Raw genomic sequence first — 21561 nt, forward strand, 5'->3', positions numbered from 1 at the left:
CATGTGTCTTAACTTTTCATTTGTCAGCCAAGTCTTCCAATGCTTCTTTGTCTCAACTGCACAATGAGAATAAAACTACTCCCACCAGTCTCTGAGACAATATAACTGACAGACTACTGTATAGCTGTAATGTGGTTGTTATTAATTACTCTCCAATTAGATGTTAAACTTAGGGGGGAAGAGAGTTGGCCAAAAGTTCTGGAATTTATTTTGTACTTTCCTCAATCCATAGCATCTTGTCACTGAGTACTCAAGATATGGTGGCTACATTAATGAAGACAACAGCAGTTTGAAAATACCGTGCCCATGTGTATGTGCATGCACGTAAATAAACTGTTGGTCATGGATTTCCTTCAATTTATGACTTAAATCATAGAAGATGATTTGAAATTTTAGAAATTAGGTTGATAGACAAAATACTGTCAGGCCATCAAATGTCAGTGATATTTAAAAGTCTAGAAAGTAATGTGCACTTTTAAAAACTTTTTATTAGGGAAATCTTCAAACATTTACAAAAGCAGGTAATAGGATAATGAGACCACATCTATTCCTCACTCAGTTTCAACAGTTACCAACACGTGTTTGGCTTTGTTTTAGGAATACTTTCACCCCTACCACGACACTGAATTTTTAAAAGCACTTCCAGATACCATATTTATGATAAATACTTCAAAGATCTTTGTCTTTTAGAGATTTTTAAAGACAGTTTAACCATGATGCTATTATCACCTAAGAAAATTCCTTGATATGATAAAATATCCTGTCATTGTTCAGACTTCCCTAGCTCATAAGTTTTTTGTTTTTTTTTAAGATTTATTTATTTTAGAGGGAGATACAGAGCGCAGGAGTGAGCAGGAGCAGGGGGGAAGGGCAGGGGAAAGGCAGAAGTGAGCTCCCTGCTCAGCAGGGAGCCTGACAGGCATCCCAAGGGCTCTATCCCAGGACCCTGAGATCATGACCTGAGCTGATCTTGACCCGAGCTGAAGGCAGACACTTAACAGACTGAGCCACACAGGCGCCCCTCATAAATGTTGTTTTATAGTTGATTTGTTTTAATCCGACCAACCAAGGCTGCATATTGCACTTGATTTTGTTGCTATGTCCCTTAAGTCTCCTTTAATATGTAGGTTGCTTTTTTCCCCCTATTCTTTCTCCTTTATTTGTTGAAGAAACTGGGTCATTTGTCATTCAAAATTTTCCACATTTTGGGTTTTGTTGGTTGCATCCCTGTGGTGATAATTAATTCTTCTATCTTACTGATTTCCTGTAAAGTAGTAGTTAAATCTAGAAGCTTGATCAACTTCAGGTTTGAGTTTTGGCAAGAGTACTTCATAGGTGGTGCAGTGAATTCCTGTTGCATCACATCAGGAAACACATCCTGTCTGGTTATTTCTTTTTTTGTGATCTTAAGATTGATAGTGAATTTAGTTGTTGTCCTCTCTGATCCATCCACTTGAACCGTTGCCATTATTAGCTTTTCATCTAGTGTGGTAGCAGTCACTGATGGTAATTGGTGAGATCCAGTAATGTGAATGGCTAACGAGGAATTAGGTTCTAAGATTTTTATTGATATGTAGAGTCTCAACTCCATTTAGTAGTAAATCCAAAGCTGAAAACTAACGTCGATTGATAGCAATTAACTGCTCATTAGTACCAAGTCTAATTTTTTTTTTAGTATATGTGCTGCCGAAGCGAGCACACCAAGTCTAATTTTTATAAAATCTTTAAGCTAAACTTTTTATAAACTGTATGGGCTTCCCCCCAAAGTTCTGTTTAAAAAAGTAGTAAGGAAAATCAGAACTTTTGTGTGGAAGAAATAAACATGTTTTTTGCTTTTCTATTGTAGAAATCACTTCTCAAGAAGTTCAGTTGCTGCAGGTGGGCAAAAGGGAAAATCCTACTATACAATTACGTTTACTGTCAATTTTCCACATAAAGATGATGTTTGCTACTTTGCTTATCACTATCCATACACATATTCGACTTTACAGGTGAGAAGTCATTGAGTTGGATTATGGCTGTCATTGAGCTATATGCATGTGTCAGATAATTGGGAAAAAAATGGATTAATGAAATATCTTAAGATGAGAAAAAAAATTCAAGGCTGAATATTTTAGAAAATACAGTACTTGTTGTAAACATTAAAAGGAGTAAAATGGAAATGTAGTCTTCATTTTTATTTAGTAAAAATACTTAAAAATTTTGAAAAAATTTTTACTCTCCATCTTTGTGTAGAAATCTATAGCTTTCCATGATTTACACATTTTAACTAGGTGAAATTTCCACTTGTTTTAATGAGAGGCATTAAATCACATAGAAAATCTAACAATAGAAAAATGTGTAAGTTTTTCTGTAGGGAATTCATTTCTTTTAGTGGTTTGATATGGAGTTCTAGGTCCAGATTCTTTAGAATTTAGGATATAAATGTTGGGTTTTTTGGGTTCTTTTGAGATATTTGAGTGTTTGCATTGTAAAACAAAACTGAAAAATGAATTTGAGCAATTACTGTGGTAGATTTTTTTTCTCAATACAGAATGTCTGTCCTAATGATCAAGGATCATAGGGATATGATCAGTTTACCCAGAAAGACACTGGAACACTATGATTTAGAAATAGGCTTCCAAATTATGAGGTTAAAAGGAGAGAAAAACATACTCTGCCCAACAGAAGAGATAGAAAGGCTGAGAACATTCAATGGGCTGACATTTTAATAACGGTTACAATTTACAATAAAGATATTACCATTTATCTTTCTGTGCCAAATAACATAACATCAGACTATATAATGTTATTATTCACAGGGTTATATATTATTGTTCTTTATTGACGTTACCTTTTTAATGTATTTTGAATTCCCCTCCTTTTTTCCAATGGCACTACCATGAGCTTTGCAGGCATTACTGCTGCTTCTCCTCTCCACTCAGCCACTTCTTCTCACTGGTGTTCTAGAATTCACTTCTATCCCCTTTCCTCTTCATTAGTTTTTCACTCACATTAGAGCAGGAGGGCTCCTTGGTGGGAAGATCTAATCCCATAAATCTTGTCTTAAAGCTCCTTAGTGATTTCTCTTGCCATTTTCATGAAGTCTGAAGATCTTCATGTCATTTCTCTACTGTTTTTCACAATTTTTGCCATATCCATGTATTGTTTGAACTATTTATATACCAATATTTATCTTTAAATGGACTTTAAAATAACTCACTCTTTAAAGTTTATCCTCCAGCTAAGTTAATATTTGTGGTATTAATTCACAGTAAAATATTTGCCTGTTCGTTTTTTGTTAAGGTTACCCACATGTCACTTACTTCTGTATCAGTTACCAGCCGTACATATATATGCTGTGCCTTGTGAGAGAATGGCCTGCGAGGCCCTTCAGTCTGTGTTAAATCTGTTTCTCAGCTTTCCTGGTCATCTTTCCAGGGCATCTTTGTCAGTTCTTTATTCCTCTTTCTTTTGTCCTGGTCTTCCCACGTACCTTCCTTCTGCCTGCAGCACTCCCCTCTCCCCTCTTCATTCATTCTTTGGATCTCAGTTTGAATGTGACTTCTTTTAGGAGACCTTTCCTCACTGTCCAGATTCCACTAGGCTTCCTGCCCCTGATCATAGGCTTTCATGGCACTCTGTATTTTCCTGAAGGTAGGGTCTAGTTCCCTGTTACATCCCCAATGCCAGGCACAGTTTCCTGCACAGAGATAGTGACCACATAGTAAATCATGATTATGTGAACAAACATAGGCAATAGTTTGGAAACCAACTAAGTTTCTTAAATAAGGGATTGAACAATTTATGTGTGATATAACCGTATATAAAACCATTAAAATTTGTGTTTTCAAAAGACACATAATTCACATGTTGAGTGATATGATAATAGAGTTCATAATTATGAATGTTTGTGTGTGTACAAATTACTAAGTGATAAAAGCAGTTTACATTGGCATTTGTTACTAGTAATCTAGGTGATGCAGTTATGGGTGTTTAAAATTTTTTTCTTTGTACTTTCTGTGTTTTCTACACATTTTACAATTAATCTTGAAATCAGGAAAAGTTGTTAAAAAATTTGTGCTACGTATTTCATTCTGCAGGTCTGTAGTCACTTTTATAATTTCAAAGTTCAGAAAGCTTTAAAACCAAAAGCTTTCTCCTAGCCTATTTGGCAGCAAAGCCTGGCCTGAATTGATGTGAGCTTATGTAGAATATTGATTCCACTTCGAGTGACTCCATGTATGTTTTGCTGCAGAAATAATAATGTGCTTATTGCAGGCTGCTGGCACTGATGCCACTGGGGTATTGCAGAATTAACGATATAGGCACTGTATCTATCCCCCTTTCTCACCTGCCTCAAATAACTGAGGTTTGAACTACATCTGGCTCCCTGAGGGTTTCAGAGAAGGAATTAGGAGTCTGATTCACTTTTGTTGTGTGGAGCTCTGGATACGTTTGTTTCTGTTTATCCTAGGGAGTTTTTAAATGATTGTATACTTTGCTTTTAAATTTTTATCAAGATGCATCTTCAAAAATTGGAATCAGCACACAATCCTCAGCAAATCTATTTTCGAAAAGATGTGTTATGTGAAACCCTGTCTGGAAACACCTGTCCCTTGGTGACTATAACAGCAATGCCAGAGTCTAATTATTATGAACATATCTGTCAATTCAGTAAGTCTGTCTTCTTTACTCAAAATACCAGTTATTCTTGTTTTTCTTTTCTTCGTATATATTTTATAAGGGCAGCAGTACTAGGAATAGGCATCAGAAGTCTTGGGTTCTAGTCTTGGTCCTATTACTGCCTGGCCTTTGGCCTACTTCTGGGCCACATTTTCCTCATTTCGAAAATGGGGGAGTTGTGTGAGATTATCTCTAAGGTCTCTCTCAATATGAATATTCTGTAGTTCTTATCTTAGAAGTCCTATCCAAAGTATAATACAACAAAATGTTTGAAGAGTTTACATGAACTCTTAAAACATTTAAAAATTTACATTTTAAATGTTTAAAATTTAAACATTTTAAATTTAAACATTTAAAATGTAAATTTTGCCATTAAAAATTTATAATAAACTAATTTTATTAAAAATTTAAAAATTTACAATAAACTAATTTTATTAAGTTTAGTAGTTTATTTATTAAACTAATAAAATAATTTTATTATAAGTCAAACCACTGGTAACCTATCAAATGCTTTGATGCCAGCACTGAATAGCTACTTGTTTTTTCCGACCATTTATGTTTTTTAAAATTGTCTCAGATGCACAGCTGTAATAGAAAAAATAAGAAAACTGCTCTAATTTTGATAAGAATGTTATGAATGGTTATATTGTAGACCTATATATCTAAATGTATAGTGAAAAATTGAAAAAATTTTCTTTGTAAATCTCTGAGCAGATATACCTTATTTTATCTGTGCTTATCATAACAACTATAAAATGGGTAAAATGACATTTTCCCTCCCCCCCATGACTTTATGAAAAATAAATTTATATTTAAAGCTTCCCCAATTACTTGTTCTTTATAAGAAGCGAGATTATATAAAAGAACTAGTTTTAGATGTCAGATTAATTATTGGGAAATAAATAGGCAACTCAGATAGTATTTGTTGTGTTATGTTTACACTATGAACTCCTTTAGGACATGGCTTATATGGGTTTTATCTGTTTTCTCTGGAAGGCCTTGTGCCACTCTTGTATATAGTACGTGCACAGGAAATTGTTGCTATGAATGTGTATGAGAATTTACAATTGAATGGAAATATTTCTAAATCCCAAAGTCAGACAGCATACAAATTCTTAGTAGCTGTTCATTTTAATTTGAGATTTTTATGTGTACTTTAGGAAACCGCCCTTACGTTTTTTTATCTGCTCGGGTACATCCTGGAGAAACTAATGCAAGTTGGGTAATGAAGGGAACACTGGAGTACCTCATGAGTAATAACCCTACTGCCCAGAGCCTACGAGAATCCTATATTTTTAAAATTGTCCCTATGCTAAATCCAGATGGCGTCATCAATGGAAAGTAAGTGAAGCAAACATTAGAGACATGCTATTGACAATGTGGCTGTTCAAAATACTAGAATCCAGGTTAATTTGGAAAACAAATTGAGAGATTTTTCTAGAACAAAGAAATTGTTGGTGGGGAATTCATCTAAGATAAATGTTTAAAGGAAAATACCTTTTATGTAGCAGTATCGTATTTTGAGAAATTCTGTATTTATCCCACAAGAGTATGATTTTATGAAATGTATGTCTTGCTTGAGTTGTTTTAGAAAAATCAGTGTCGGGATATGAGAAAGATATTTAACATATCCTCTTATATTCCTTTTTGTTTGTCAGTGGCATGATCTTGGCTTGTTCTAAGATTTAGAATCTTCTGGGATCTCTTTCCACTGATATGGGTTGGCTCTATCTACCGGCCTCTTCCTGGTAGGAAGAGGTATAGTTTTGACAGAAATAATTCTTTAGACTGGAAATACTAGAAGATCTCTTCTTCTTTGTTTTTGTTTTGTTATTTTTATTAGCATATAATGTATTATTTGCCCCAGGGGTACAGGTCTGTGAATCATCAGGCTTACACAATTCACAGCATTCACCATAGCACGTACCAGTCCCAATGTCCATAACCCAGCCACCCTCTCCCTACCCGCCCCATTCCTCTAGCAACCCTCAGTCTGTTTTGTGAGATTAAGACTCTCTTATGGTTTGTCTCCCTCCTGAAGATAGCTTCTTTTTAAGTGGAGATGGCTTAACAGTTAGTGCAATTTATTTTTTGTGGGAATTAGGAAAGGTCTCTGTTTCTGAAAGATGGGAATTTGGTCTTGATGTTACGAGCATCTGCAGAGCTGAAGATGCCATATTTTATTTATTTAATAAAGATAGCATGGATAGTTCTCATATTTTAGGAGATTTTTGAATGACAAAGCTAGAATAGTGTCCTTTTAGGTAGTATCTTACGGAATTAAAATGAGATTTTTCTGGGGTGCCTGGGTGGCTCAGTGGGTTAAAGCCTCTGCCTTCTGCTCAGGTCGTGATCCCAGTGTCCTGGGATCGAGCCCCGCATCGGGCTCTCTGCTCGGCAGGGAGCCTGCTTCCTCTTCTCTGCCTGCCTCTCTGCCTACTTCTAATCTCTGTTTGTCAGGTAAATAAATAAAAACTTTAAAAAAAAAATGAGATTTTTATGACTGGTTTTAATTTAGAAACATATTGGCTAGTTAGAATTCCATTTATATTTCTGTTATCACCTTCTGATAGTTTGCTTAAATTTTTGCTCAGTTGCAATACTTAATACCTGCAATTAAACGAAAATATATTTGAATTTTTCAATAATGTAAACTTTTCATATACTTCTCCTTTTTAGGAGGTCCCAGCTCAGATAGCACTTTCTCTTTTCTTTTTCTTTACTTTTTTAAAAAGTAGGCTCCATGACCTGTCTGGAGCCCAACATGGGGACCAATGCGGGGTAGAACTCACAACCCTGATATCAACACCCACGCTAAGATCAAATGTCAGATGCTTAAGCAACTGGGCTGCTTGGCCGCCCCCCAGATAGCACTTTTACATAGTAACTAATACAGTTTAAGTACAGGATATTAGTATGTAACAAGTGATTATTACATAGCCAGAATGGAAAATAAATTTTAGAGAGCCTGGAATAAAACGGGAATTAATTTTTTCCTTTTTTAAGAATTTATTTATTTGCTTATTTATTTATCTATCTGAAAGAAAGAGCGAGTACATGTGCACTCATGGTGGGGGGTCAGAAGCGAGAGGGAGAGAGACTCTCAAGCAGGCTTCTGGCTGAGCGTGGAGCCCTACACTAAGCTTGATCTTAACAACTGAGATCTTGAGCTGAGATCTTGACCTGAGCTGTAATGAAGAGTCAGAGGAGGCTCAACAGACTGAGCCATCCAGGCGCCTCTTAGTTTCCCCAAGTTTTTTTTTTTTTTTTTTAATAGGTTGACAGTGTTGGCCTAAGTATCTGAAAACTTACCAGGTTAAATGCATGTAAAACAAGATCTTACACAAAGCAAATACTTAAGTGTTTATTTAATGACTAATGTATTTACTGGAAATAGTTAATAGTTACTAGAATCATCAAATTAAACATAGGTAAGAGTTTATCAGTACTGATGTTTGTGGTTGTGTTTACATATGTGTAGTCACCGCTGTTCTTTAAGTGGAGAGGATCTGAATAGACAGTGGCAAAGTCCAAATCCAGATTTACATCCTACAATTTATCATGCTAAGGGGCTGCTACAGTACCTGGCTGCTGTGAAGCATTTGCCACTGGTAAGTATTTGTCTAGTCACAGAGATGCTTTTATTAATTAACAACTCAGCATTTTATGGTTATAAAAGTTAAGTTTTAATTTCTATTATCAGTTACTTGTTATCAATTACATAGTATCAGTGTGTTATGATACCAAATTAATACAGTGTATCCATATGCTTATTTCATCAGGTTTAAGTTTTATAGTTCGCATGAGCTCTTTTTTTTTTTTTTTTTTTGAGCTCTTTTTTTATTTATGAATATTGGTAACTCCTGTTTTAGGAGTTTTAGGTATTTAACTTCATTGTTTAAACAATACTAAGGTAACAGGATGTATCTTCCAAATTCTCAAACTGGAAGAAGCTTATTTCTGAGTTCTTCAGTCAACTCTGAAGGAGGTAGGTCTCCAGTTTACATATGAAAGGTGGCGTAGGCACAGTGGCAGACTTCCAAACATTTAGATGCCATATGCTGTTTCTGTTTTCCTCAGAATGTTTCCGTTGTATTATGGTTTAAATGAGATAATCTTCCTTTGGGAAAGATAGGAAATCTGTAGAGAAGGAGCAGCAGTGACATGCAAGCCTCTTCTTCATTTTAAAAATGATGCTCTTAAAAATTAAATTGAAACCATACCCTTTTTTAAATAGTGTTTTTCATGAGAGCATTTACATGTTCTTTCAAATTAGGTAAATGTTTTAACAACTTTGGATCAGTGATGATTGCTGTTGTAGATTTGAACTATAATTGATTTTATTGTTTTTTAAATTGTAAATAGTAGATACATAAGAAAGAGTGGAACTTGTGGCTTAAAATGCAAGTCCTGGAAAGGATTTAGCCATTCTGGAATTAATCACAGATCCTTTCCAGAACACCGTATTGCTACTTTTATTAGTTGTACTTGTTAAATGGTGGTTCAGTTACAATGTAAAAACAAAGAAACAGACCCATTTATTGTCTTGGTATTCATTAGCTTTATTTGGCAGTATATGAATTTGAAACTTTTTAACTTTTAAAATATATCATATTTTCCAGGTTTATTGTGATTATCATGGCCATTCCCGAAAGAAGAATGTATTTATGTATGGCTGCAGCATCAAAGAGACTGTATGGCACACCAGTGATAATGCAGCTTCCTGCGACGTTGTGGAAGATGGAGGATACAGGGTAATTATTACAGATATGTGTGGGGTTTTGGAGTTCGAACATGCATAGCACTATAGAAAATAATTTAACATACACGAACTACTCCGATTCAGCAAGTGTTGCCATTTTGCCGGTTTTTTTGTTTGTTTCAGATTTTTTCAAGTTAAGCATTCTAAAATTTTTGCTTTTCATATTTAGATTCTTAATCTATTGGGAATTTATTTTTGTATGAGGGTTGGGGATCTAATTTTAGTTTTCGCATATGTAGCCAGTTGTCTCAGCCCCATTTATTAAACAGTACATCCTTCCTCTGCCAATTTATAAAGCCATCTGTTACATACCATGTTTCCACGCGTCTGGGTATGTTTTGAGGCATGCCCAGGACTTAAGGAGATCCGACTGCTTCACATCCTGGGTCCTCTCCATTTGGGCACAGTGGCTTTCCTTACTGTATTTGTGCTCAAACAAAGCACCCCAGGTTATTTTCCCAAAAGAGTTTTAGTAGCATACCACTGCCATGAGCAGAAATTCAAATTCACATTTTCTTTTCGGTGTCTTCTTTCTTCTTCCCCTTTCCCAAATAAATAAAATGATTAGGGTTATATAAAAAGAAAAAAAATGGAACACTCGAGAAACAAAAGTAGTAAGTGAAAAAAGTTATCTCTCAGTCACGAATCATTTCTACCATGTGTGTTGTGAGATTGCCTCTAAGAACATTTATTCTTAAATGTATGTACGTATAGCCCATGAAGTTCTCTTTTAATTCCCATACCATGGCCAGTGTGCATTGCTTTGCATTTTTATCACTGTACAGACGTACCAAAATTTGTTTACTTAGTAGTCCAACCTCTTAGTGGCTATTTGAATGGTATGGCCAGATTGTCCTACAGAAAGGTTGTGTACATTGATACTGCTCGTATAACAGCTGACAGTGCTGTTTCCATACCCTTACTACAGCATGTGGTGGTCTCTGCCAGGGAAAAACTGAGGGTTTTAATTTGCATCTCTGTAATTATAAATGAGGTTGAGTATCTTTTCATATGTTTAGCCAATTATGACCTCTCCCTCTCTTTTATAGGCCTTTTCTTATATTCTTTGCTTATTTTTATTCTAGTCATCTAATCATTATTGTTTTTAAGCTAACAACTCTATATATATCACAAATATACTAAAACATTTTTTGTGTGTATGTGGTAACTTGAAACTTGCATCATGTTTATTGATTTTTTTTAAAGATTTTATTTATTTAATGGATCACAAGTGGCAGAGAGGCAGGCAGAGAGGGGGCAAGCAGGCTCCCTGCTGAGCAGAGAACCCGATGTGGGGCTTGATACCAGGACCCTGAGATCATGACCTGAGCTGAAGGCAGAGGCTCAACCCACTGAGCCACCCAGGTGCCCAACTGATTTTTTTTTTTAAATGACTTCTGAGTTTTGAGCCTTAGAAAGATTTCTTATCCCAAGATTTTTTTTTTAAAAGCCCCACATTTACTGTTTTTAACTTCATTTTGCAATTTTACTAATTGTATGTTTAAATTTACGATCCAGCTAGACTTGAACTTCTGAAGAGTGGCTTCAGCTCGTTTATCCCAGTGGCTTTCCAGTGGTGCCAGCAGTTAGGGAGTGATCAGTCTTCTCTCCACGAATCATTCTAATTTTAACATCTGCCTTTGGTTCTAATTCAGAATTCTCTTTCTTTCTGGAGAGGTATCTACTCCCACACACTATCACAATTTTACTTCCCTTACATATGTAATTACGTTAATATCTGTTGGATCATGTCTCTAGTCAAAGCCTCTTCTTTCAGAGTTGCCCTGGCTCTGCCCCCATACTTACACACTCCAAGAGAACCTGAGAATAATTTGAAGTTGAAAAGGTTGTGGGCATTTTGATTGTGATTGTCTTAGCTTTGTTAATTAATTTAGAGGTCATTGACTTTTATAATGTGAAATCCCTTAATTAGTAGACCATCTTTCATGACTAAAGTTGCTTTGTTTTTTAAACATGGGTTTTTTTTTCCATAGTTTTAAAACATTTTTTAACATAGTTTTTGTTCATTTATTGGTTGCTACTATGAATGTGATCTTTTATTCTGTTTTCTAACTAATTATTGTTCGTCCAGGAAAGCAGAACATTCTAAATTAGTAAAGAATGATTTGGATGCTTGGAAAAGCAGAGGATAAAGCAAGAAGATCCACATAGCCCTGCTCTAATCACTGTGCTTTTTGAAAATTTTTAAAAATGACAAAAACAATATTATTTTTAAAAAACTTCATGAAATCTTATGTCATTCTTACCTTTGCAGACTTTGCCTAAGATACTGAGCCATATTGCCCCAGCATTTTGCATGAGCAGCTGTAGCTTTGTAGTAGAAAAATCTAAAGAATCTACGGCACGTGTTGTAGTTTGGAGGGAGATCGGGGTACAAAGAAGCTATACCATGGAAAGTACTTTGTGTGGCTGTGATCAGGGAAAATATAAGGTAAAACATCTCAGGACTTCAAGCAGTAAAAATTATTTTAAGGACTTCCTTTGCATATAGTATGCTGTTGGTTTTCAAGTATTTATTAATGACAGATTTGTTATACTGAGTTAAATGTAATTTGCAAGAATAGAACTGAATCATATGCAATTCCTTTTTACTTCTCTGTACTTAAATAGCTTGCTTTTGGTCTTTATGAAATCTTGGTTGATCCTATCTACATCATAATTTTTAAGGAGGCATGTTGTGGTATATTAAATATTGACTGGTAACTTAAGAGCAGTGTAAGTAGTACATTATGAATAAAAGTTTTCTATCATTTTAATTTGTTGGATGTAGGTATATTTATATGCATTTAGAAATACATTTATTTATAAAGTTTTGTATATTTAGATGTATGTGTGTGACTTTTAAGTGCATATTCCTTCATTAAAATGTTTTCTTTACTAAGACTGCTCTTCTCTAGTGTTGTAGTTTTTTTTTAAAGATGTGTTTATTTATTTGAGAGAGAGAGAGAGAGCATGAATGGGAGGGGCAGAGGGAAAGAGAGAATCTTAAGCAGCTTCCACACTGAGTGCAGAGCCAACCACTGAACTCAGTCAAGACCTGAGTTGAAACCAAGAGTTAGATGCTTAGCTGACTGCACCACCCAGGCGCCCCTCGTGCATAGTCTTTTATTGGAAACAACTGGAGCTTAAAGTTTACTTTTGAAATTAAAGACTAATAAAATATTAGGTGACTTTGACATTTTTAATTTGGAAGATTGAGAACCTAATGGGCAATCGTTTGAACCTTGGATAATCAACAGCAAACAAATAAATATTACAAGTACTTATTTTTCTTGCCACAGAAAGATTTTCAGGTGTCATGCTAATTATTCCTCAATCTGTTTGATTTGGTTTGGTTTGGTATAGGGCAAGGGGAAATCTAAGAGTGATTTTCATATACTTCACATAAAAATGGTTATAACTTTGGAAGGAGTTAAAAATTTTCCAATTGGTTAGTAGTAAAAATGTCAACATATTATAGTTGACTGAAAGCTTAAATGGAGAGCCTAAGTAATGACTTTTTCAGTCTGTACCAAACTGGAGAAAATTGTAGAGATATTGCAACTGACATTCAAACTTTAGGGGCCTTGTAGAGTAGAAGTTAATGAAATTTCAGTACTTTCTGTTGAGTGACTTCTCTAAATTTTAGGTTGACCAGAGTATATTATTCTTACAAAATGTCTTTTGAATTCTCTTCAACTACTGTGAAACAATGACTTCTCATCTACTAAGGACATGATGGTGGTAGGAGATAAGATGTCCTAGAGTACTCCTCTAGCTTCCAGCCCCTGTCTCCTAATCATTGCTCTCGTGGACAACTTTTTTTTTTTTTTAAGATTTTATTTATTTATTTGACAGAGGGAGACCACAAGTAGATGAAGAGGCAAGTAGAGAGAGAGAGAGAGAGAGGGAAGCAGGCTCCCTGCTGAGCAGAGAGCCCGATGCGGGACTCGATCCCAGGACCCTGAGATCATGACCTGAGCCGAAGGCAGCGGCTTAACCCACTGAGCCACCCAGGTGCCCCAGTCGTGGACAACTTTGACAGAAGTCTCACGTTCTGTGTGTAGGATGGGAACAAAGCTTGAGAATCACTTTTGTTTAAGACCATAGGTGTCTCTGAGGAAAAAACCCTTACGCTGTATGATTTATGGAAATAGACTGTAAATTACTTTTTAAAGAGATCCTTTATACAGTCAGACAGGAGAAGGCAACCTAAAGTGTCAGTGTTTTTGAAACTGGCCCCTGGGGGTAGGCAGAGAAGTAGGGAAACTGAGGTTACATGCCATTTGAAATCAACTATAAGATATAGCAGTAGTGCTTTCTTGCTATATTTGGATTCTACTGATAGACTTTCATTGGGTTTTTTAAGACATTCTATTTGTATTTTGATAAATTTTTTGGTCATTTAAAAAATAGCTAAAATAGGGACACCTGGGTGGCGCAGTTGGTTAAACGACTGCCTCCGGCTCAGGGCGTGATCCTGGAGTCCCGGGATCGAGTCCTACATCAGGCTCCCAGCTCCATGGGGAGTCTGCTTCGCTCTCTGACCTTCTCCTTGCTCATTCTCTCTCTCACTGTCTCTCTCTCTCAAATAAATAAAATAAAATCTTAAAAAAAAATAGCTAAAATATATTTTGAAACATAAAATGTTAGACCAGTTTTCTAAAAATTATTTTTTAAAAAATGTAGACTTTTAAAAAATAAAATGGGTACCTAGTAAATACTCATTTCTTTTTTATATGATTTAGTTAATAGAGTTAATGTTGATTTAAAACTTTTTTTTAAATTTAAAACTCTTATGCAGAGAAATGTCCTTTACTAAGCCATTTTTTTAGTGTCTAAAATTCAATACTGTGATCATAACATTTACTTTTTATAACCTTTTTGTTATTGTTAATAAACTTTGGTTTTGTTTTAGATGCATAGCAGAATTGAGTGGAAAGTATGTAATTCCCATATATTCCCATCTGCCCCTACCCATGTAACATATGCTTTTCAGACTTGTTAATATTAGCTACTAAGTTGTACAAGTTTAATGATATTTTAAGAAACAGTTCTCTTCACCTCAAGAATGTTCTTATATGACTGAATTTTAGGCTGTAAATGATCCTTATTTGTATTTTCTGTGAGTTACTTCAGAAACAGTCATAGCTTTTCTAAAGCTTTTAAATTAGGAAGGCAAATGAATCTTCTAATAAAGTTAGGTTAGACTGTTTGGAGATGGATACACTGTCTAAACTGTCAGTCAACTGGGGTGGCTGGGTGGGTCAGTCGTTAGAATGTCAAGCTCTTGGTTTCATGTCAGGTCATGATCTCATGGGTCATGGGACCAAGCACCACATCAGGCTCCCCACTCAGTGAGGGATTTGCTTGCAGATTCTCTCCCTCCCTTCTTCCCCTTCCTCTCAAATATAAAATAAAAAATAAATCTTAAAAAAAATAGATAGTCATTATTATAAAGGCATGTGTTTTGTGCAGGGTAGGGTAAGTAACAGTTTTTACAATTTACTTCCTTCAGTTACTCTGTGCTTTCAGTCTGGTTGTTGTAAAACTATTTTAAAATATCTTTTCTCTAAATGATGTGTGTTCTCATTTTCACTGCAACTTTTGTTGGTGTAAGGATTTCACTTATTTTAGAGATTAATTTTAATCTGAAAATTAAACAGTAAGCAATGTTTTGATTTGTAGTCCATTTTTATCATTTTATGTGATAACATTAAACTTTTGATATGTCTTATATTGTTTATTGGGGAACTGTCAGTTAGAAAAGGATAATAAGTTGCAGTAAAATTCTCTTTTTGCTGCAGTAGACCAAATTTGAAATGGGCATTCCTAATTGACATGGAATGTAGAAATTTATTTTACTGCTACCTCATTGACCTAGATCTGTTTGATTTCTTTTTTTTTTTTTTTTGACATAGTTACCTTTCTTTTGTTTGTTTTTTATTTACCATTTTCTTTTATCATACAGTAAAAAGGATATATGGTAATGTTCAGATATACAAATTAGGGCCTTGATTTTGACAGTACAGTATTTCAACATTGGCTTCCAAAGAGGTGGATTACAAGAAGTACTAGCAATGTCTCGCAAAAATATAATTCCACACATGAACTCCCAAGAGTAATATAACCACAGAATGTTTTTTTCCCCTGTGTGTTAGTGAAAATAGTTTGCATGTCAGGAATGAGAACAAACATTTAGAAATGGTTTTTTGAGACAGTTTCCTTTGTGACCTAAAATGATCTTACATTGTTAAGACATTGTGCTTATTGAGTTGTAGCCCCATACAAACATTAATAAAATTATAATTTTATTAATGTAATTATAAATTTCACCTATGTAATTATAACGATGACAGCCAGAGGACAGCAAGTGAGTTGGAGGAAATCAGAGGTGGAGACAAACCACGAGAGACTGTGGACTCAGAAAAAAATTGAGGGTTTTGGAAGGGAGGATTGGGGGTGGGAGGAGCCTGGTGGTGGGTATTAAGGAGGGCATGTATTGCATGGAGCACTGGGTGTGGTGCATAAACAATGAATTTTGAAACACTTTTATGTATGAAATTGCTTTATTTCTAGGGTTTACAGATTGGTACTCGAGAATTGGAAGAGATGGGAGCAAAATTTTGTGTTGGTCTGTTGCGTTTGAAAAGACTGACATCCCCATTGGAATATAATCTGCCTTCCAGCCTGCTTGACTTTGAAAATGACTTGATTGAATCGAACTGCAAAGTAACTAGGTAAGACACACTTGTTTCCTTCTGTTATTATGTGCAGTATACTGTTAGACTTCATTAAATTGAGGAAAGGCACAGAGATTTTGATAGCCAAGAATAGTTTTAGGATTAATATAATTAAGTTTAAATGTCTAGATTACATACTTATTTGTTCCAAATTGTGATAATATTCTTCATTCTTTTATTTGGATTGAGATTGTAATGAAACATCCTTGTGTTTTGAATGCTATTTTTAGTGATCTTAATGATTTACCCTTTTTTTAAAAAAAGATTTTATTTATTTATTTGACAGAAAGAGAGATCACAAGTAGGCAGAGAGGCAGGCAGGGGGGTGGGGAAGCAGGCCCCCCACTGAGCAGAGAGCCCGATATGGGGTTCTATCTCAGGACCTTGAGATCATGACCTGAGCCGAAGGCAGAAGCTTAACCCACTGAGCCACCCAGGTGCCCCAGTGGTTTACCTTTAAACCCCCAAAAAAGCAATGTGGAAAAGAGTACTTAGGTTATATTTAAATTAAGAGGACTTAGAATCAGGATTCATACTTGAAATTTTATTTTGTTGATATCTACACACATCAAATGGCTTTCCAGTAACCTTCTGTTTACATATACTAAAACCAGCTAATTAATTTAATATCCTGCCAAATAATTTAATTTAACTTATTTATTTATGTTCACCAAGTAATATTCTCAATAGATAAACCTTTGCTCCTTAAATATTCATAAAATTTTGATCAGTTACAGCCTCAGATGTAATTCAGTATTATAAATCTTAATCATAATACCAGATCTTAGCATTTTATAGTTTGATGGATATGGGTAAGAAAATTCTCATTTTGTGGTATCTTCATGATTTTTCTTGTTAGATACTGACTTGTCATTTGTCAGTTTATTGCTATGCTCTGTTAGATATATTAGTTTAGGAGTTTTATGTGTGGTGAAACATTAGTTAGAACTCTGTTCTTTTTAATGTGATCATCGAGACAGTAATCACCTGAGTTCTCTACTGGAAGTACATATTTATTATAAAGATTGTCCATTGTTCTGACTGATATTTAGAAGTCTTCCTTCAAGTTATTTCAGGTGTTCTTTATTCTCCTAGGTTTATCAAAGTATAATTCACAAGTATAGATTTGTAGAATTGTAAGATTTTGTGATGCTTTGATATATGTATGCATTGTACAAGGATTGCCCCCAACATACCCATCCATCAGTGCACATGTTTACCGTTTTGGTGTGTGTGTGAATGAATATGACCATTTCAGTTCTGCTCTTCAAATTTCAGTCATACAGTCTAGTATTATCAGCTGTAGTCACCATTCCTTTTCAGTGACGCCTTCAGAACTTACTCATCTCGAGGCTGAAAATTTGTATCATTTTACCAGTCTTTCCTTTTTTTCCTACACCCCAGTCCCCTGGCAGCCACTTGCCTACTCTCTGTTTCTCTGAGGTCCATTTTTTTGTTTTTGTTTTTGTTTTGATTCCACATGTAAGTGACACCATGTAGTAACTGTCTTGTCTTTGGTTTATTTCACTTAGCATAATGCCCTCTAGTTTTATCCATGTAGCAAACAAAAGGATTTCCTTCTTTTTAAAGGCTGAATTATACTTCATTATATATCTGTATATTACATTTTCTTTATCCATTCATCCATTGATGGACACTTAAGTTATTTTGATACTTTGTTACAAATAATACTGCTTTGAACATGGGAGTGCAGATATTTCTTTGACAGCTAATGATTTTATTTCCTTTGGCTATGTCCCCAGAAGTGGTGCTGCTGGATGATATGGCAGTTCTATTTTTAATTTCTTGAGGATCCTCCATACTGTTTTCCATAGTGCCTATACCAGTCTATGTGGTGACCAGCAGTGTACAGTTGAGCACCTTTTCATATATCTGTTGGCCATTCATATGTCTTCTTTGGAAAAATGTGTATTTAGGTCCTTTTCTCCATTTTAAAAAAATTGGGGTTTTTTTGCTTTTGAGCTGTGAATTCTGTGTATGTCTGGTATTAACCCCTTATTGAATGTGTGCTTTGAAAATATTTTCTCCTATTCCATAGGTTGTCTTTTTATTTTGTTGATGGTTTTCTTTGCTGTATAAAAGCTTTGTAGTTTGATGTGGATCTACTTGTTTATTTTTGCTTTTATTGCCTTTGCTTTTGGTGTCAAAAAAATTATTGCTAAGCCCAGTGTCAAAAGAGTTTACCCATTGTGTTTTCTTCTAGGAGTTTTATGGTTTCATTTCTTACTTTCTAGTCATTAATCTGTTTTGAGTTGGTATTTGTATACGGCGTAAGGTAGGGGTCTAGTTTTATTCTTTTGTATTTGTCTAGTTTTCCCAGCACTATTTAATGAAGAGGCTGTCTTTTCCCAATGCATATTCTTGGTTCCTTTGTCAAAAATTAATTGGCTGTATATGCAGGGGTTTACTTCTGGGCTCTCTATTCTGTTCATTGATCTCTGTGTCTGTCTTTATGCCAACACCACTATCGTGGATTATTTGAAATCAGGAAGTGTGATGCCTCCACCTTCATTCTTTTTTAAGATTGCTTTGGCTATTCAGGGTCTTTTGTAGTTCAACTGTTTCTTTGAAAAATGTCATAGACATTTTGATAGGGATTGCATTGAATCTGTAGATTGCTTTTGGTAGTGTGGGCATTTTAACAACATTAGTTCTTCTAATCCATGAGCACAGACTGTCTTTCTGTTTATTTGTGTCTTCTTCAGTTTCTTTTATTGCTTTCTTTTAGTATATATCTTCTACCTCCTTGGGTAACTTAGTCCTGTTTTATTCTTTTTGCTGCCTTAGTAAGTAGGATTGTTTTCTTAACTTCTCTTTCATAGTTCATTGTCGGTGTATAGAAATGCAACTGTTTTTTGTGTATTTTGTTTCCTGCATCATTACTGAAGTTGTTCATTATATCTAACATTTTTTTATGAAGTTTTTAGGGTATCTATATATAACCTTTCATTTGTACTAAGAGAAAATTTTACTTCTTCCTTTCTGATTTTGATGTCCTTTGTTTCTTTTTCTTGCCTAATTGCTCCTAGGATTACCAGTACTAGGTTAAATAAAAGTGGTGAGAATAGGCATTCTTGTGTTTTTTCTGATCTTAGAGGAAAGGCTGTAGCACTTTATCACTGGATGTGATGTTAGCTGTGGGCTTATAATATATCAACTTACTATTTAAAGGTGTGTGTCATGCTCTTTCAGTTTTTATCCGGAATGGGTGTTGAATTTTGTCAGATATTTTTTCTGCATCCATTGAGGTCATCACATGATTTTTATTCTTCATTTTGTTAATGAGGTATATCACATTGTTTGGTTTACAAATGTTGAGCCATCCTTGCATCCGAGAGATGAATCCCACTTGATTATGGTATATGTTTGATCCTTTGAATGCATTGTTGAGTTGAATTTCCTAATACTTTATTGAGGATTTTTGCATCTAAGTTCATCAGGAATATTGGCCTGTAATTTGTTTTTTTGAGTGCCCTTGTCTGGCTTTAGTATTATGCCCTCCCCCCCCCAAAATGGGTCCATGATTAAAGGAGTGAGACTGATATAAAGCAAAGGTCAAGTAAAGATTTATTGCGCACCATGCATCAAGAATCAGACCGAATATTTGGGGACGCACCTCTTACAAGAGAGGGTGACCCTTCTCTGTTTCGCAGACTAGCTTTTAAGGGCAAAGGCCATGCGGTTGGGCCTGGCCACGCATAGGTGGCCAATGAAACTGTAACACACAGAAAAAGCTGCAAAGCCATGCTAGGTGACCAACTGAATTACAGTTTACCCTAGTAAACTGTAGACATTTGAACCAGCCTATGACCTTTGTCAGAATTGGCACCCAAAATGTGCCCAAAGGGCAGGGCCCATACTCCTTGGTAACTAGGGAGACAGTATGCATCCCCGTACTGATCTGATGTCTCCACCTGGCCTGACCCACCCTTGTATTTTAGCTTTGTTACCTGGGGCTGGTTTCCGGGACTTGTTTTTAAGTAAGTCCCCTGGGGGAAGGGAAGTAGGGATAGTTTAAACAACATTATTGTTTTAACCTTGATGGAAGCCTCTGGCTAAATAGGTCCTTATAGTATCAGGGTAATGCTGGCCTTGTAATATGAGTTTGGATGTGTTCCCTCTTCTATTTTGGGAGGAGCTTGAACGGATTGATACTAGTTCTTCTTTAAATGTTTTGTAGAATTCATCGGTGAAGCTCTCTGGTCATGAACTATTCTTTGTTGGGAGATTTTTGGTTACTGATTTAGTCTCCTTAGTAACAATTGGTCTGGTTAGGATTTTCTATTTATTTTTTCATGATTTAGTCTTGGTAGATTATACATTTCTAGGAATTTATCCATTTCTTCTAGGTCATTCTATTTGTTGGCATATTGTTGTTCATAGTAATCTCTTACAGTCCTTTGTATTTTTTGGTATCAGTTGTAATATGTCCTCTTTCATGTATAATTTTATTTGAATTCTCTTTTTTCTTGGAAAGTTTAGCTAACAATCTTTTTTTTTCTTCAGAACATTAGTTCTTGGTTTCATTCATCTTTTTTCTTTTTAGTCTCTCTTGCATTTATGTCTGCTCTGCCTTTGTTATTTCTTCCCTCAGCTAACTTTGGGCTTAGTTTGTCCTTTTTTCTTGAGTTATAAAGTTTGATTATTTGAGATCTTCCTTTTTTCTTACTGTAGGTGTTTATCACACTAAATTACCCTATTAAAACTGTTTTTGTTGCATCACATAAATTTTGGTATGTTGTGTTTCTATTTTCACTTGTCTCAAGATATGTTTTGATTTTTCTTGACTCATGTTCAGGAACATGTTTAATCTTCACATATTTGCGAGTTTTTTTCTTTTGGTAATTGATTTCTAGTTTTAAACTGTTGTGGTTAGAAAAAATGCTTGATATGATTTCAGTTGTCTTTTATTTTTTAAGATTTATTTGTGTCCTCACATGTGATTTACCTTGAATAATGTTCTATGTGTGTTTGAGAAGAATATATTATTTTGCTGTTGTTGGTTGGAATGTTCTGTATATGTCTGTTAAGATCCATGTGGTCTAACATGTAGTTTAATTCTAGTGTTTTCTTATTGATTTTCTGTCTGGATGATCTATCCATGTTGGAAGTGGGTACTTGAAGTCCCCTGCTAGTATTGTATTGCTGTGCATTTCCTTCTTTAGATTTATCTATATTTGCTTTATTTAATATGTGCTTTTATGTCAAGTGCATAGGTATTTATAATTATTATATCCTCTTAATTGACACTTTTATCGTTATATGATGACCTTCTTTTTCATTTTTTTTTTCTTTCTGATGTGAGTGCCGCTGCCTCCTGCTGTCTTTTGGTTTCTATTTGCATTGAATATCTTTTTCCATCACTTTGCT

At 35.0% G+C, this 21561-nt stretch overlaps 1 protein-coding gene across 1 annotated transcript in view; it reads left to right on the forward strand.

Moving 5' to 3' along the window:
- The window catches only part of AGTPBP1 (ATP/GTP binding carboxypeptidase 1), a 159879-nt gene that overhangs the window by 125721 nt on the left and 12597 nt on the right, over positions 1–21561 (forward strand). Inside the window, exons 19-25 of the mRNA XM_044265785.1 lie at positions 1847–1991; positions 4503–4656; positions 5826–6006; positions 8147–8276; positions 9288–9419; positions 11703–11879; positions 16007–16167. Of these exons, the coding sequence (XP_044121720.1) occupies positions 1847–1991; positions 4503–4656; positions 5826–6006; positions 8147–8276; positions 9288–9419; positions 11703–11879; positions 16007–16167 (1080 nt within the window). The remainder of the gene's footprint in view (positions 1–1846; positions 1992–4502; positions 4657–5825; positions 6007–8146; positions 8277–9287; positions 9420–11702; positions 11880–16006; positions 16168–21561) is intronic.

The sequence above is a fragment of the Neovison vison genome, chromosome 9 (assembly GCF_020171115.1).
Source record: "Neovison vison isolate M4711 chromosome 9, ASM_NN_V1, whole genome shotgun sequence".
Lineage (NCBI taxonomy): Eukaryota > Metazoa > Chordata > Mammalia > Carnivora > Mustelidae > Neogale > Neogale vison.